The following is a 16,708-nucleotide window of genomic DNA, read 5'->3' on the forward strand; positions in this document are numbered from 1 at the left end:
CTAGATCTGTAAAGATATCTTCACTTACACAGCCAGGAAACAACCTCAAAACAGATTAAAAGATGGGAACTCTTCAAAGGCTGCAAGATTAATTTACTGTCCTGCAGATTCTCTCAGTAGGCTAGTGGTAAAAAAGAAAACCAACCCAAACCCTACAGCTTTTCAAATCTGCGTAAAATATTTATCTGCCAAGATTATTATGGCAGAATCTGCCTAAGCACTTACTCTCAGTGACCTGTATAGTTAAGGCTTACATAATTACACTATACAGCATTTACTGGAAAGGCTTTAAATATTCATTGACTCCTCATGTTTTAATGTAAACAAGGCACTTAGAATACCTAGGGTTTTTAATTCCTGCAAGGTGAAAAAGATGTCTGAAGCAGATGTTACTGCTTCGATGAGTGTTGCTCTGAAGCAACAGGGTGGATTGATGGTACTTAAATGGTAGAGCACAGCAGCTTCTGGCCAGAGGTGTACACGCCTGCACATCTCTGATTCTGATCCCGAGCTAGTGTCTTTCAGGAGATAGCTCTGCCCAAGTAAATAAAGTTTAAAAAAGTGTAAAATGGGTGAATATCAGTGGAAAATCAGACCTTTGCATTGCTGACTGCCTTCATTGAATCCCATCTGTTTTATTGGTTTGTCAAGAACATCTAGCCAAAACAGGCGGTAAGGGAGGCAGTGAGGAGTTTATATACACATGCCTGGGCAAGGCACCACTGAGCTTCTGGAAGTAAAGAAAACTGTACTCTTTTCACTGTTCATTAGGGGATGGACAGAGAAAGTAACTATTGCCTGCTCCTCCTGCAGCAGAGGAACAAGGCTTGGGGGCAATGGGCACAATATGGCACGTGGCTGCCAGGGGGTGGGGGAGAGGGCCAGGGAAGGCGGATGACTTCAAATGCATCAAATACAAGAACTGCGAGAATGACCCCTCGGCCGCTCCTGTCACTGTTTTTATATATCTAGTTGGTTAAAATTAATTTAACCTGCATTTTCTTAGACTGCCCTATCCAGTATTATTCTATTTCATGGGTGAATAATTATGACTTTGCCATTAAGCAAGTTCTTACTTCCCTGTGAATTTCAAAGATGAAGGCAAATCAAAACATCACAAAATTATTTGTTCTGAAATGTTATATGAATTTATCCGCTAAATTCAGATAGCAAACATCACAAAATTACCTTTCTCTGTGTACCAGTAAAGAGCCTGCTTTTAATGAATCACAAATCTGATTCATTCAGCTTATGCTTAAAGAACTGTGGATGCGTTTAACATGGTTGTAGCATTTTAAAAGGCTGTTCGAAGGGGGACAAACCCCAGGACCCCTTCCTTGTAGGAGCGCTGCGGTTTTGGTGATGGATAACACAGCTGCCTTCTCATTTTAGGCATTGCTCACTCAAAGCAAAATAGTTAGCTGCCAGGCTTCTTTTATTGTAGGCCTTTTAAAGATGAATAAACTAAAAAGCAACAGCTGATCAAAATAACAAAGGGTAGTAAGGTGCCTTTAGTTTCTTATAAGAGTGTCTGCAAATTCCTGGTGGAATTCTAGGCCTGGCGCTGATGGAGCTGGCTAAGGATATCGATCGCCACTTGAATTCACTGAATAAATAATGGTTGCCATAGTTATTGAGCATTCACAACTGGTGGGGAAGCACGGAAATCTCCAAAACACCTCCTGTGATAGTTGTGCTGGAAAATCACCCAATTAATTCTGTCTCATATTATGAAAATTACGCGAGATCTGGAGGATGCTTGGACTCCTTGTACTAGAATTTCAATCATAATTGAGCATCTCTGCCACCTATTTTAGCAGCTGAAGAGAAAAGGGCACTTGTCATCTCTTATTTGGTGTGGCAGAAAGGTTAACTGACTTCGTATAACCCCAGCTGCTCTGAGACAACTTATACCTTCAAAGCATTTTTGCTCTGAGTACCAGAGCATGGATTTGGGTTACATCGAAGGAAATCAGTTCTCCCAGTTTGCGGTAGGGATGCTGATGTGTTTTTCCTCTTGCTTTGCAGAACGACATGGATTAAAAGAACCAAAGAAAGTGGAAGAGCTATGCAACAAGATCACAAGCAGTTTGAAAGATCATTTAACTTTCAGTTGCCAAAACAAAGGACAACCGCTTGAGTCTGCAGAGCCGAAGGTACTGGGTGTTCTGGCTGACTTGCGTTCTCTCTGCACACTGGGACTGCAGCGCATCTTTTACCTGAAACTGGAAGATTTGGTGCCAGCTCCTTCCGTTATCGACAGGCTGTTTCTGGACACCTTACCCTTCTGAGTCAAACCACCCTCCTGAAAGGCAAATGCCCACCAGAGCAGGCAAATGGATCGTGACTTACAGCTAACATTTCTGCCCTCACTTAACAGAAAAGCAGCTCTGAGTCTAAAATGAGGTCTTTTCTGGCGCTTTGTCCTTACAACCTGAGGCCTGAAACTTACTGGCTTACTGGTTTGGGGTTGTGTTCTTTGTTTTCTTTTGTGTGATTTGGGTTTTTTAAATGGCTAATATGGCACTTTTGGACAATGCTATCCCAGCAGCAGTAAAAGGTTAATATGACTGTTTTAAATCTGTTGTTTAACACCTCATGGTATATGAGGAATAAAATTGTAGAAGCTGTGTTTGAAAACAAGAACAGCAAATAGTTGTTTGCCAGGGTAGTATGTGTTTTCTGAGGATACCTTTAGCATACTTCCTGCATCAAGGGCACATACATCAGCACAATCTAAACAAAAATTCACTTTTTTAGCAGAGTACATTCAATTGAACATTTCATACGAATCAAATATAGCAAAATGACAATGGCTGTTAGCTCCCATGTTCAAGTGCAATTTTTAAAAGTGCTGTCTTACTAAGTCTCGTTTATTAACTAATTTATTTTACTATGAAAACAAATGGAAGAAATCAAGTGAGAAAATTACATGCACTAACTTACCTGACAGAGTTTTCCAAACTTGATTCCATGTAGCGCAACTTATTGACAAATGTATGTGGAAGACACGGGAGCAATTGTGGCTCAGTTGTTCCTTAGCTAAGGAAATCCGAGTAAGTAGTGATTGGAGCATACAGGGTCAGCATCAGGGACAGTTCAGTTTTAGACTTCTAACATAAGCGACTAGTTAGTAAACAGACAGAAGATGGTTTTCAAGAACAAGCAAGTCTTGTAAAATAGTATGAATGTAAGTGCTAGGAAGGATATAGTGGGCTGCGTTTAAACATTCCGTGTTCGTACTCCTTTTTGTATGTTTATACTGTTGATGCCATATTAATATGAAATAATTTGTTGCATAGTGTCTTTATTTGTATAAACGTTTGTATGCATGGTATATTGTAATGGCTTTGCCTGTATTTATTGCAATGACTGCCAGCTCATGGGAGCCCTGTTACACATGATAACTAAATGGGGTGTTCACACTGACTCAGATACACCAGTTGGAAAACTATATACATATATATAATGTGTATATATATATATGTATATGCCTATATTTGTGTGCGTGTGTGTGTGCGCGTGTCTTTTTATTAACCATTTGTATATAAAATATCTGTCAAATCACAAGCAGAGTTATTTTACAGTTTATTTGCAGTGACTTCTAAGGCAGTACTGTTTAGCACTTTGATATTAAAATCTTGCTCATGTTTTGCTAAATTCAAATAATATTTAAAAAGTTTAGTTCTAAAAAACTTTATATGCACTGTATTAAGTCAAAATTTTGTTGGTCATTTTGCTAAGGAAATTTTTGAATGTCAACCTGATGTCACTGTATCTTTTGTTAGCTTTAAACAGTCTAGCTTTTGTCTTTTTTTAAACTATGCTGTTTATATGGAAATTAAATTATACAATCAAACAGATGCCAAATGAATTGCCTAATTGCTGCAAAGGATAACCCAGATATCGAGTCACTGTATGGTTTTCAAATAGTAATCTGGTATTTTATCACTTACTATGTTTGGATGTGCTTTTATGAAAAAATTATTCTTATATCAAGATTTATAGTAGTGTCAATAGGGAAACAGACTTCTAATCACTATAGTTAATATTTCCGGTTTACCTGCAGATAATATTTGGAAAAGTATTGCTTTTTGTATTGACTTTTAAGCTTATGTGCAAACATAATAGCATAATTAAATATCAGAGAAGCTAATGTTTCTTGTAGGTTGCTGTAACAAGCCTGACCAGCAAGACAAATATATTTTGACTGAATTTGCTTTTGTATATACTAAATATATATATACACGTGTATATATATACCGTCACACATGTGCGCATACAAAAACATACAGACACAAAATCCAAAAGTATGTTTACTTTTGTCTCCTTGTGTAAAACACAAGGTCCCTTGAGAAATTACTTTTATCTAGGGACAAATCCTGCCAGGTGCTGAGCACCAGCCAGGTGAGGGCTTGCAGCCGCTTCTTGCGAGTGGGCCCTTACAAAGAATTTTCCGACGACTCAGCATAGTCCAGAAAAACTGTTTTTTTGTTGAGCAAGGTTTATTTATTAAGTGGAATGTGAGTGGGAGGTAGCAGGTCCAGCGCCCCATGTGAGATTTCACGTAGCCGGTGTCCTCCAGTCTTCCATAGATAGTCTTAACTGTGATACTCTCCCAAATCCCATCATCTGTGGAATTGTCCTTCACGTCAACTTCAATACACAGACTCATCTACAACCAGTGACAGGTCACAGTGGTAAAAGAAAGAGTTAATGCAGAATAAATCTACTCCTTTTCTTAGAGCTCTCTCAGTGTGAACATGCCTTTGTCTAGGCAGAATTCAGGAATATATCAGGTGTTAAGGGAGAGTGCCTTGCTTTTACTTCAGCCAACAGTGTTTCAAGAGTTTCTTCACTCCGCTAACCGCAGTAGTTTTTTCTTTTTCTTTTTTCTTTTTTTTTGTTTTTTGTTTTTTGTGGTGTTAACCTGTGGGTTGAAAGAAATGCTCTTGTACATATACAATGTAAATTAAAATTATTAAATTGAATAACATTTTTTTCAGAGGCCCCATGTGTGTTGAATAAGTATGCTTAATTCTGTTAAAATCTGATGTGAATTTTTTATCATTTATAAAACATTTTTAAAATTGTCTACTTGAGTCTTAAAAGTGGAAAAATTGGTGAAGCATGCTTAAGAACACTGGCAATTTAACGGCTAGTTTTTTGATCAAAATAGCTTTTGTATAAATACAAAAAGACCTGCAGTATCTGGTTATGCAACCTTAGTTAGATATTGAGAGCTGGACCATGGCTGTTGCAGAGGTTGAAGTACATACGGACCAGAGCAGAGAGATTACCTGCCCCTCACTGTAATTCTTCATGTCAGGAAGGGATTGTAATTAACTCACAAATTATGATGGCCACAAGGGAGGGAGGGGATAGCTATAGGGCTCATGGTCCCATGTAGCACCTATGTCTGGCTAGAAACAGCCCAGAGTTCTGATCCCATCTTCTGCCCCTTTGTGTCAGCAAATCCTGGTAAGACATCATTGCAGCAGGCACCTGCATCACTGGCTTTAAATGTGTGTCCGGTTCCTTTCCTTACCGTGCCTTTGCTTTGTAGGAGGGATCACTTATCCCTGCCAGAGAAAACTGTTTGGCTACAAATGCATTTTCTACAAATGCAGTTTTGAGAGGCGTCCACCACTATTCCGGCTATTGCCATAAGCCCCGATGGCTCCGGCACACCTCTGCGAGAGCTGTTCTTCTGCAGGAATTGCTCAGCTGGAGGTTACATCAAACTGTGTGCTGTGTCAGGCTGCAGGATTGGCAGCTCCTTCTTTGGAAAAGTGACAAAACTAAAGGTTGTTCAAACACTTCCAAATTATTTGTTGCTTTTTTTCCTATGCCTTGTTTTTAAAATTAAACTAAAAATCTTAAAATCCTTAATGAGAATGGCAATGTGTTTTGCCTAATAGTTCCCTGTTAGGCAAAACACACAGATTTTGTGACCAAACCACGATAGGGTCTGAATTTTCACCCTACAAGAAAAAGGTCATCCTCACTAAACTCAGAAGTATCTCAATTTGTAATTACTTCAGGGGCCCTAAGTTGTGCCCTTAGACATGGGAACAGAACTGTGTCCTGATCTAGATCACCTTCACATGTGTCCTTGTGTGTGCCTTACGTGCAGTCCTAAACCACATCAGTGGCGGAGCCCTTGCAACAGATGTGATGCCCAATGATTTACTGGCATTGGAAGGTTGGGCTGAGTCAGGAATATAACAGCAGGTTCCTCTAGTAGAGGCCATCCCTGGACAGGAGGCTGGCACCAAGGCACCCCAAAGTCAGCAATTTACCTAGAGGTGAGTCAAATCTGTTTGTACAGCTTTCCTACCTTTACTTTTCACATTCAGGTTCATTTGTCCAATATACAAAGCTAAAATTTCAGTTATGTTGCAGAGGGGAGGGGGGAGAGAGAGGGTTAATTGTATAAAATTAGGCATGGCTCTGACAAAAATTGGCAAGTCCCTCTATGGATGCTATGAAACATGTCTTTTGATTGATTATTTGTATTATAGCAACACCTAGAGGCCACAACAGACATCAGGCCCCCATTTGGCTATCTATCCTAATTAGCACCTCCAGTACCCACCCAGGAGAAGCTCCAGTCCAAATAGACAAAAGAAAAAGAAAGAGGAGCAACACAGGAAAAAAAGAGTAGAGTGCCATGCCCAAGGGCATATAGCATTTCAGTCACAAAGTCAGGAATAAAAACTTTTACTTACTGAGCTAGTGTCCAGTGAATGCTCTTATTTTGTTTACCTTTGCTTACCCTGGGCAATTTATGCTGCCACTGTATAAAATTTTATGCAAACACAATAAAATCATTGATAAATTCAAAATAACCTATGTATTCAAATTGATCTTCTTTATCCTGCTTCTGTAAGTCATCCATGAAACTATTCAAAATGCTGGTCAATCGCATGTTTGGAGCTAAGCTGTGATGCAAACAAGATAATATTTAGAAAGGAGATATTTAGCTGTTCTTCATTAAATTAACACCCAACCATTAGGAATATCTCAAGATATGGATTAAACAATAATTATTAATGGATAAAAAATATTAACTTTTACAAATGCCAAACTATTGATGCAGTAATTGAATAAATGGGGAGTCAATTAATCAAACCCTTAGCAGTGGATGACATATTTAAGAACTGTATTCCAGACCTATGTTTGCGAGAGTTACCAATACAGGATTTGTCAAATAAAAGAAAAAGAAACTTATTTGCCATATGGAAACTATGTTAGCAATTTATCTTGTTTTCTCTTTTAACATTAGATACCTTTACATTTATATTCATAATACAAAATGTTCTGTCTGCCTTTGGTTACAGAAGAAGTTTGAATACATGAAGTTGTGACATACCCGTGAAAGTCAGACGAGATCAAGATTCTTACCTAAACTCACAACACAAATTATTTTCTTTAAAAAGAAGGGTGGGAGTCCAGCTGTAATTAGATATTATGTGTATTGCAAGGTACTTACGTGTGTATAATGGTACCACCTGACCAACCTAGTGGCCTTCTATGCCGGAGCAGTGGACAAGGGAAGGAAGAGCTATGGATGTCATCTATCTGGACTTCCATAAGGCCTTTGACACGGTCCCCCACAGCATCCTTCTCTCTAAACTGGAGAGATACGGTTTTGATGGGTGGGTTGTTTGGTGGATAAGGAACTGGCTGGCTGGTTGCATCCAGAAGGTAGTGGACAATGACTCAACATCCAGATGGAGACCAGTGACGCATGGTGTCCCTCGGGGCTCCATACTGGGACCGGTACTATTTAATATCCTCATCAATGACATAGACAGTGGGATCGAGTGCACCCTCAGCAAGTTTGCAGATGACACCAAGCTGAGTGGTGCAGCTGACACACCAGAAGGGTGGGATGTCATCCAGAGAGACCTAGACAAGCTGGAGAGGTCCGTCTGCAAGGACCTCATGAGGTTCAACAAGGCCAAGTGCAAGGTCCTGCACCTGGGTCAGGGCAACCCCCAGTATCAATACAGGCTGAGGGATGAAGGGATTGAGAGCAGCCCTGCAGAGGAGGACTTGGGGGTACTGGTGAAAGAATGGCTGGACATGAGCCAACAATGTGTGCTTGCAGCCCAGAAGGCCAACCGTATCCTGGGCTGCATTAAAAGAAGTGTGGCCAGCAGGTCAAGGGAGGTGATTCTGCCCCTCTACTCCATTCTGGTGAGACCCCAGCTGGAGTGCTGTGTCCAGCCCTGGGGCCCTCAGCACAAGAAGGACATGGACCTGTTGGAGCGGGTCCAGAGGAGGGCCACAAACATGATCCGAGGGCTGGAGCACCTCTCCTGTGAAGACAGGCTGAGAGAGTTGGGGTTATTCAGCCTGGAGAAGAGAAGGTTGTCGGAGACCCTATAGTGCCCTTCTAGTGCTTAAAGGGGGACTATAGGAAGGATGGAGACATAATATAGGATAGGAGAAATATTTCCTAATATAGGATATAATATCCTAATATCTCCTCTGGCCAAACTTGGGTCTGCTTCCTCTCATCCTATCACTTTTTACTTGGGAGAAGAAACTGACAGCCACCTCACTTCAACCTCCTTCCAGGTAGTTGTAGAAAGCAATACGTAGGCTTCTCCACAGCCTCTTTTTTCTCCAGACTAAACTACCCCAGTTCCTTCAACCACTCCTCATAAGACTTGTTCTCCAGACCCTTCACCAGCTTCATTGCCCTTCTCTGGACACACTCCAGCATCTCAATGTCTTTCTTGTACTGAGGGGCCCAAAACTGAACACAGTATTTGAGCTGCAGCCTCACCAGCGCTGAGTACAGGGGCACAATCACTTCCCTGCTCCTGCTGGCCACACTATTCCTGATACAAGCCAGGATGCTTTTGGCCTTCTTGCCCACCTGGGCACACTGCTGGCTCATGTTCAGCCGGCTGTCAGCCAACACCCCCGGGTCCTTCTCTGCCGGGCAGTTTCCCAGCTACGCTTCCCCAAGCCTGGAGCGTTGCAATGGGGTTGTTGTGACCCAAGTGCAGGACTCGGCACTTGGCCTTGTTAAACCTCATACAGTTGGCCTCCGCCCATCAATCCGGCCTGTCCAGGTCCCTCTGCAGAGCCTTCCTACACCCGAGCAGATCAACACTCCCGCACAAGTTGGTGTCATCTGCAAACTTACTGAGGGTGCACTCGATCCCCTCATCCAGGTCATTGATGAAGATATCAAACAAAAATTGCCTGAAAACTGAGCCCCACAGAACCCCACTTGTGGCTGGCTGCCAACTGGATTTAACTCATTCACCACAACTCTCTGGGCTCAGCCATCCAGCCAGTTTTTTACCCTGCAAAGAGTACATCCAAGCCATGAGCAGCCAGTTTCTCTGGGAGGATGCTGTGGGAGACAGTGTCAAAGGCTATGCTAAAGTCCAGGTAGACAACACCCACAGCCTTTCCCTCACCCACTAAGCAGGTCACCTGGTCATAGAAGGAGATCAGGTTAGTCAAGCAGGACCTCCCTTGCATAAACCTATACTGACTGGGCCTAATCACCTGGTTGTCCTGTACATGCTGCATGATGGCACTCAAGATGATCTGCTCCATTTTAAAATGGTTATTGCTTTTTTCTTAAAAGAAGAGAGAACTCCGGGCTTGGTTAGGTGGAATTTTATATTAGATAAATAAACAAACAAGCTAAGTGACATGTAAAGAAAGAAATGTGTTTAAGTGGCCAAAATATCTCAGATAACCCAAAGTCTTTAACCTGCTAAGTAATGTATTAAAAACCTCCCTCCACAATAACTTCCACTGTAGTCTGTGATTAAGCACTAGTGAAAAGCAAAAGTGAATTACAGAGATGGTTTGATACTGGGGAAACTTTCAAATGTAGCAGACAGAAACCAGAAATTAATTTACCTTTCATGGGGTCTTACTATTTATCTTGCTGTGTTTCCTAATTAATTGAAGATATTGATGTTTACACAGGGATTTGCTCTTTTCCAACTTTGCTTGATCCTGTGAAGAAGTCAGAATGCTGCATTTGTAGTATCACATTTATTACCATGGCAACAGTCAGGGATTTCACAAACACTAATTAGGGCTGGCAACTTGGAATATTTTCAGTATGGCCCATATAATTTTCCCTCTTTTATCCATTTCTCATTATGCCTTACTTTAACGATTGACTTCTTCAGTATGTACACAGGTTTTTCCCCCATGTCCTCAGGATTCAGTTAATACCTCCTCTGATTTACAGCCACCTTTCTTACACCACCACACACACCCAGTTAAGAAGTAACTGCAGTCCCTACCTGCATTTGTTTTAAGTTCCATTTCTTACTCTTCAAGTTAATCCAAGTTTCAGTACAACCAGCTGGTTTCTACGCCAGCATGTGCAAAAGTAATAAGGAAAGGTACAGAGGCTTAGCCGCATCTTCCCAGGCAAGCTACTTTTAAAGGTATATGCTAAATCTTGCTCAAGGCAGAGTACAAGCCTTCTGTTCACAGAAGCTTAAGTTCTGTGAATGTCCAAAGATCACATAAAATATTTTAATTCCAGCTTATCAGCAACATTTATAGACATTTAATATACTGTGTAATAATATGGAGAGGTGGGCCCATGTGAGCCTCATGAAGTTCAACAAGGCCAAGTGCAAGGTCTTGCACCTGGGTCAGGGCAATCCCAAATGTGGATACAGGCTATGGATGAGTCAGTAAGGACTCAGCGGTATTGGTAGACGGAAAATTGAGTATGTGCACTCATAACCCAGAAAGCCAACTGTATCCTGGGCTGCAGCAGAAGAAGCATGGCGAGCAGGTTGAGGGAGGTGATTCTCCCCCTCTACTCCACTCTCATGAGACCCCACCTGGAGTGCTGCATTCAGCTCTGGGGCACCCAGCATAAGAAAGACATGGACCTGCTTGAGCAGGTCCACAGGAGGGCCACAAAGATGATCAAGGGGATGGAGCACCTTCCCTACAAGGACAGGCTGAGAGAGTTGAGCTGGAGTTGTTTAGCCTAGAGAAGACAAGGGTCTAGGGAGACCTTATTGTGGCCTTCCAGTACTCTAATGGGGCCTACAGGAAAGATGGAGAGGGACTTTTTATCAGGGAGTGTTGTGATAGGATATGGGGTAATGGTTTTAAACTGAAAGAGGGTAAATTTAGATCAGACATTAGGAAGAAATTCTTTCCTGTGCAGGTGGGGAGACACTGGAACAGGTTGCCCAGAGAAGCTGTGGATACCCCATCCCTGCAAGTGTTCAAGGCCAGGTTGGTCAGGGCTTTGAGCAACATGATCTAGTGGAAGGTGTCCCTGTCCGTAGCCTTTAAAGGTCAAACCATTCTATGATTCAGTGATTCTATACTAATTGTGTGTTATGGTTATCCAGTTGAGTTAGTGCCCTAATTTACTTAGAAGCCTTATCAAACCCTGTGCTGGTAGTGAACTTCTGAGCCTCTTTTAAAGCAAAACGTGAATTTGTTAACATAAAAAGAAGGCAAATCTATGCTGCTGTCACCAGCATGAGGGGAGGTTTTACTTCATCAGGCATGCTCAGGGTAAGAGAGAGATGTGTCTACTGAGCAAAGTAAAAGATTCCCATTCTGCGGCTCACTTGAGAATGAGTCCCAGCTGGTTGTCAAACAGCCCTCCCAAAAACAAAGATATCCAAATAAAACCAAGTAGAGAAAATATGCCGGTATTGCCCTAATTTGGAAAGGAAGATAAATCAGACTGGTTAGAGTACATTTGTACTGTAAGCCACTGTAAAGTGCTAGAAGGAAAAAATAATGGAACCACCTGGAGCCTCCTGTTTTGGTTACAGGTGAAGTAATATTGTTTGTTTCTAATTTAGAAAGGATTTTATACATTATTAACAGAAAACTAGTATTTGGATAATAAATGCTGAGTCTGGCCGCCATCTTCTTTCCCTATATAATGGAGAAGGAAAAAGCCTCTAAAATGATTGAAAAATGTCTCATAAGGTAGGAAGGAATTGAGAATTTGTCTTGATGGTAAATTTCTGAATCTTTTTAGGAGATTTTAATTGAAACCAGGGCAGAATTACTATACCTGATAAGGCGAGCATATTGAAATAAGCAATATAATGAGTTAAAAAATCAAACAAAGCATTCAAGTCAAAAGTGAACCATTGGAAGAAGTCCTGTATTCCAACAAATGCGGAGACACGCTAACATGAACATCTAAAGAAAGCCTTTACTGAAAAAAAAATGTTGCCTCCTAAGTGTACATCTTGCCTCCCTTTTTTTGAGGAAAGATTGACCTATGCCAGCTTGCCCAATTTTTGATATTTCCCACTGCAGTTCACGCCAAGGATCAGTTTTAAAACCTAGTCTTAATGCTTTTGAGAAATTTGAACCCAGATTCCTCCAGCTTTTGGGACTTTATTTTCATGACTTTGCTTTCTTCCCCCTACCCTTAATTTCAGAAGGCATAATCAGACTCATGGCAGGGCTTTTGGTAAGCTTTGTGAACTGGGCCACAGTCAAGAATTTCCACACCGAGTAATTTTATTACATGAAGTTTCCCGCCTGCTGTACAGAGCTGTGCAAAATTCAGCACAGACATCTGCTTTTCATCTGATTTCTAAAGGAAAGCCTGGTGGATTGCTGCCCCTTTGAAATTAAGGAGTCAGGGAACAAATTTAAGTCATGAAAATAAAATGCCAAAGCTGGAGGGCTCTGGGTTCAAATTTTACAGAAGTAAAGATGTTCTGTTTTAAACTGATCTCTTGAGGGAAGCGCAATGGAAAGTATTTCCATCGACTGGGCAAGCTGACACAGTTCAGTCTTTTGGAAAAAGAATCAGGATCCATCGCATGTTCAGACACATAGAATTACATCCACTTTAGACCTAAGTGATAGTTTTCAGTGAAAGATTTTTCAGGCTGTACCTGAGAAACTAAAAAACAGATGTCATGAACTTAACTGAAATCTTCAAATTCTCTTACAAAGCATGAGATTTTTGTAAAAAAGCTTGTTTTACTCCATGCCTCCAAAGCAGCCTCTCTTCCCGCAAGATGGAGTTGTTAACACAACATGAAAAGGCTGCAGAATCATGCTGCTGGCCTCTCAGGGGCAGAAACAATCACGGAAATCTAATAAATACTGTGGGAAATGCTATCTGGTGTTAGCATTTTCCAGTTTTCCATAGTGCATTATTCTTACAGCTCAAGTAAAACACGAGGTCTGGTTTGGTCTGGGCTGCCCCATCATTTAGGCTTAGGCTGCAGCTTCGCAGTCGTGACTAGCTGGCATAAGGCAGGACTTCTGTCAGCAGCAGTTACGCCATGCCTGCCTGCTTCTTCCTTCTGCAGTGCCTTTCTTTCCTTGGGCCAGTGGCAGGGATTGTGTGGATGGGAGGAGAAACAGGGCAAGAAACTCATCTGGGTTAAAACTAAACCAGTTTTCCCAGGTGGGGGTCTCATCTCTGCTCCTGTGAGACCTCACCTGGAGCACTGCATCCAGCTCTGGGGTGCCTGGTATAAGAAGGACATGGCCCTGTTGGAGTAAGCCCAGAGGAGGGCCACAAAAGTGGTCAGAGGGCTAGAACACCTCTCCTATGAAGAAAGGATGAGAGGGTTGGGGCTGTTGAGCCTGGAGAAGAGAAGGCTCCAGGGAGAACCTATGACGGCCTTTCAGTATTCAAAGAGGGCTTATAAGAAAGACAGAGAGAGACTTTCTACTAAGGCCTGTAGTAACAGGGCAAGGGGCAACAGTTTTCAGCTGGAAGAAGGTAGGTTTAGATTGGACATATGAAACTCTTGACAATGAGGGTGGTGAGACACTGGAACATGTTGCCCAAAGAGGTTGTGGATGCCCCATCCCTGGAAGTGTTCAAGGTCAGGTTGGATGGGGCTTCCACCTGATCTAGTGGAAGGTGTCCCTGCCCACAGCAGGGTGGTTGGACTAGTCTTTGAAGGTCCCTTCCAACCCAAACCATTCTGTGGGTCTGTGATTCCTGCCCTTTCCTTACCGGTCTGCAATGCTATTAATATACACTTATTTTCCCATTTGCTTTCAGGATACTTTGGCCTACTTTTTAGATCTGCTGCATACCCATAAACACCAAATAGAAGCACGAAGAGCCATGGGTACTCTTTTGAATCTTACTGCCATGCACTATTTGCACAGGAGTAGCCTGCAGAACTCCCAGCTGAAATAAGGGGCCCATTGTGCCAAGTCGTCTTCACGTATTTAATTGGAGACACCCCCAGGCACCTCCTGCTCCAAAGACACTTACAATTAATGAAGCAAGACAGAGGAAAAAAGTGTTATAGCTACTGTATGGCTAGAACTTATATAGACAGAGGCATTTAGAGACTTGCTCTGTCACATGGGAACATTGGAAAAGTTAAGAAGTTAATCCAGGTCCCACCATACTAGCCTATTGTTTTAAAAAATAAATCCTTCCGCTCTTATGCCATGAGTCAGCATACTTTTCCAAAATGGTGCTTTCAGACTAACAGTTGTCAAATTGCTTGGGGAGACTCTAACCTGACATATTTAGTATGTTCTTCCCACAGCCCTCACAGAAGCCCACAGATATCAGCTTTGATCAGACTCAGCTGGGACTGCAAAACCCATCAGGTTCGTAGTACACATGTTAAGGTGGTCTAAAAAGTAAATCCTCCAAAGATTACTGTGTGTTCTGCACTAAAAGAGAGACACATGAGGCTGCAAAGGGCAGCATTTCGAACAGGCTAGTTATTAGTCCAGTATTGTTTTTAAACCTAGAAATTTCTAGACCAGAGGAACTCTTTTGGAAGCAGACTACTGCTTTGAATCTCAAATTGCAACCCACTCCTGCTGTGAAGAGCTGTCACCATCCAGGCAGTGGAGTCCAAACCAGTCTCCCAAACCTACATGGCTTAACATATAAAGCAAAGGATGTTACTGTGACTGTACAGTGATTATGATCAGAGTAGGTGGTAAAGAAAAGAAAACATCATACAAGAGTTTTTGTTTTCAATACTATTAGATGACGGATTCATGTGACTGGACCATTTAAAAGAACATAGTTCAGTAAGGATAGAAGAGGGAGAAAAAAAAAATTTAAATCAAAACCAATACATTGTTAGAAAGCTTCAGGCAGTTCATGATCACAGAAGGTTTTAATTTCATGGATTAAGACTTCATAAAGACTCCTGTGCTAGTTCCAAGTGAGGGTCCATCTAGCTCAGCATCCTGACAGTGGCCAGGACAAACTAGAAGCAGGCTGTGTGGACTGATCTTGCCTTTAGGATCATTGGATTCTAAGAATGTACTTACCAGGCATCTCATCAAGCAGCGGTCTCCAAACTTTTTTGACCATGCACCCCTATCAGTAAAATATTTTTGAGCATACACCACCAATATATATATATACTTATTTATTTATAAACTATGTACCTGTACTAATGAAGTTCTATATTTTCTTCCTGTGCCCCAATGGATCGTCTTGCCGACCCCCTGGGGTGCATGCACCCCACTTTGGAGATCACTGTTACAGAGGATGTCACATCGTCTTAGTAGCATTTCTAGAAACAATATTTTTTAAACACAGGGCATCTTGCAGCCACTGTAGACACATTAGTTACTAGACCTCATTCAGATGGTAGAGACCTGCCGCCTTTGGCTACCAGTAATCACTACCCTCTCACATTTACTTCATGTGCATTGAACGTGATACTAGTTAGAAGCAGAAAGGGACAATTTGTCCAAGCTTGAAAAAACCTGTTGCTTTAACAAGCTAGGAACATCAATTTAGTGTGGGAAATTATTAATAGGAACTGGAAATTGTTCAAGAACATTCTAGTGGGTATCAAAAAAAAAAAAGGTGCCACGAAGTTGCTAGTAGAAAAGAATTCATGCTGAGGAAGAAAGAATTTGTGAAATACAGAAGATGCAGAAATGCTAGTGAAACATCAGCAATCAAAATGTAAAGAATTCAAAAAAGGATAATAGCAGTAAACTGCAAATTTAAAAAAATGTACTCTGCTGAAAACAGCTATATAAGAAAAGATCAGTGGGCAACACACAAGAAACGTGAAATACATTAGAGTAAAAAATTTCTGCACCAAATATTGGTCCTTTGCTATTATAGGTATTATAATAATATATTATTCTATTTATATATAGATATTAAAATAAAATTATACGGTATTATAATTTTGAATAGAGGATCAGAAAATACAGATGTGTTCATCACTATTTCTCTTCTGATTTCAGAAGGAAGCAGGAGGGTAAATCTGCCCAATAAAATGCTGTAGACAGAACAGAAAACCCAGCACCCAGAACGAAGGAAAATATGATGCAGTCAGCTGTAATTACACATGTACAAATCAAGCAGCCTAGAGGGAAGCAAGCAGCATGGAAATCAGGAAAGATCTTGAATTGCCAATGTATTCAAAATATTAAAAAAGAGTACAGACATGATCCATCCAGGAAAATACAGATCTGTTAGTCAGATGCTGAACCTGGACTCATAATGAGAAGTTTCATTTAGGAGCCCACCAACATAGAACTGAATGCTTAAGGTGCAATTTATAATAATCAATACTATTTCTTGGAATGCAAGTCTTGTAAAACAAACCTTCTTTATTCTATCTTCTTCAATTTTTTTTTTTTTTTTGTTCACATCTATTTCTCTAGCTCACAAAGATAACAGTGTTCATACAGTATATTCATAGGCCTGTGTCTTCAAATCATTTGACCATGAATT

At 41.2% G+C, this 16,708-nt stretch overlaps 1 protein-coding gene across 1 annotated transcript in view; it reads left to right on the forward strand.

The window, feature by feature from the left end:
• The window catches only part of NR4A3 (nuclear receptor subfamily 4 group A member 3), a 29,296-nt gene extending 22,917 nt beyond the window's left edge, over positions 1 to 6,379 (forward strand). Inside the window, exon 8 of the mRNA XM_064443155.1 lies at positions 2,029 to 6,379. Within this exon, the coding sequence (XP_064299225.1) occupies positions 2,029 to 2,291 (263 nt within the window). The 3' untranslated portion in view covers positions 2,292 to 6,379. The remainder of the gene's footprint in view (positions 1 to 2,028) is intronic.
• Positions 6,380 to 16,708: the final 10,329 nt, after the last annotated feature.

Source organism: Phalacrocorax carbo, chromosome 2 (genome assembly GCF_963921805.1).
Source record: "Phalacrocorax carbo chromosome 2, bPhaCar2.1, whole genome shotgun sequence".
Lineage (NCBI taxonomy): Eukaryota > Metazoa > Chordata > Aves > Suliformes > Phalacrocoracidae > Phalacrocorax > Phalacrocorax carbo.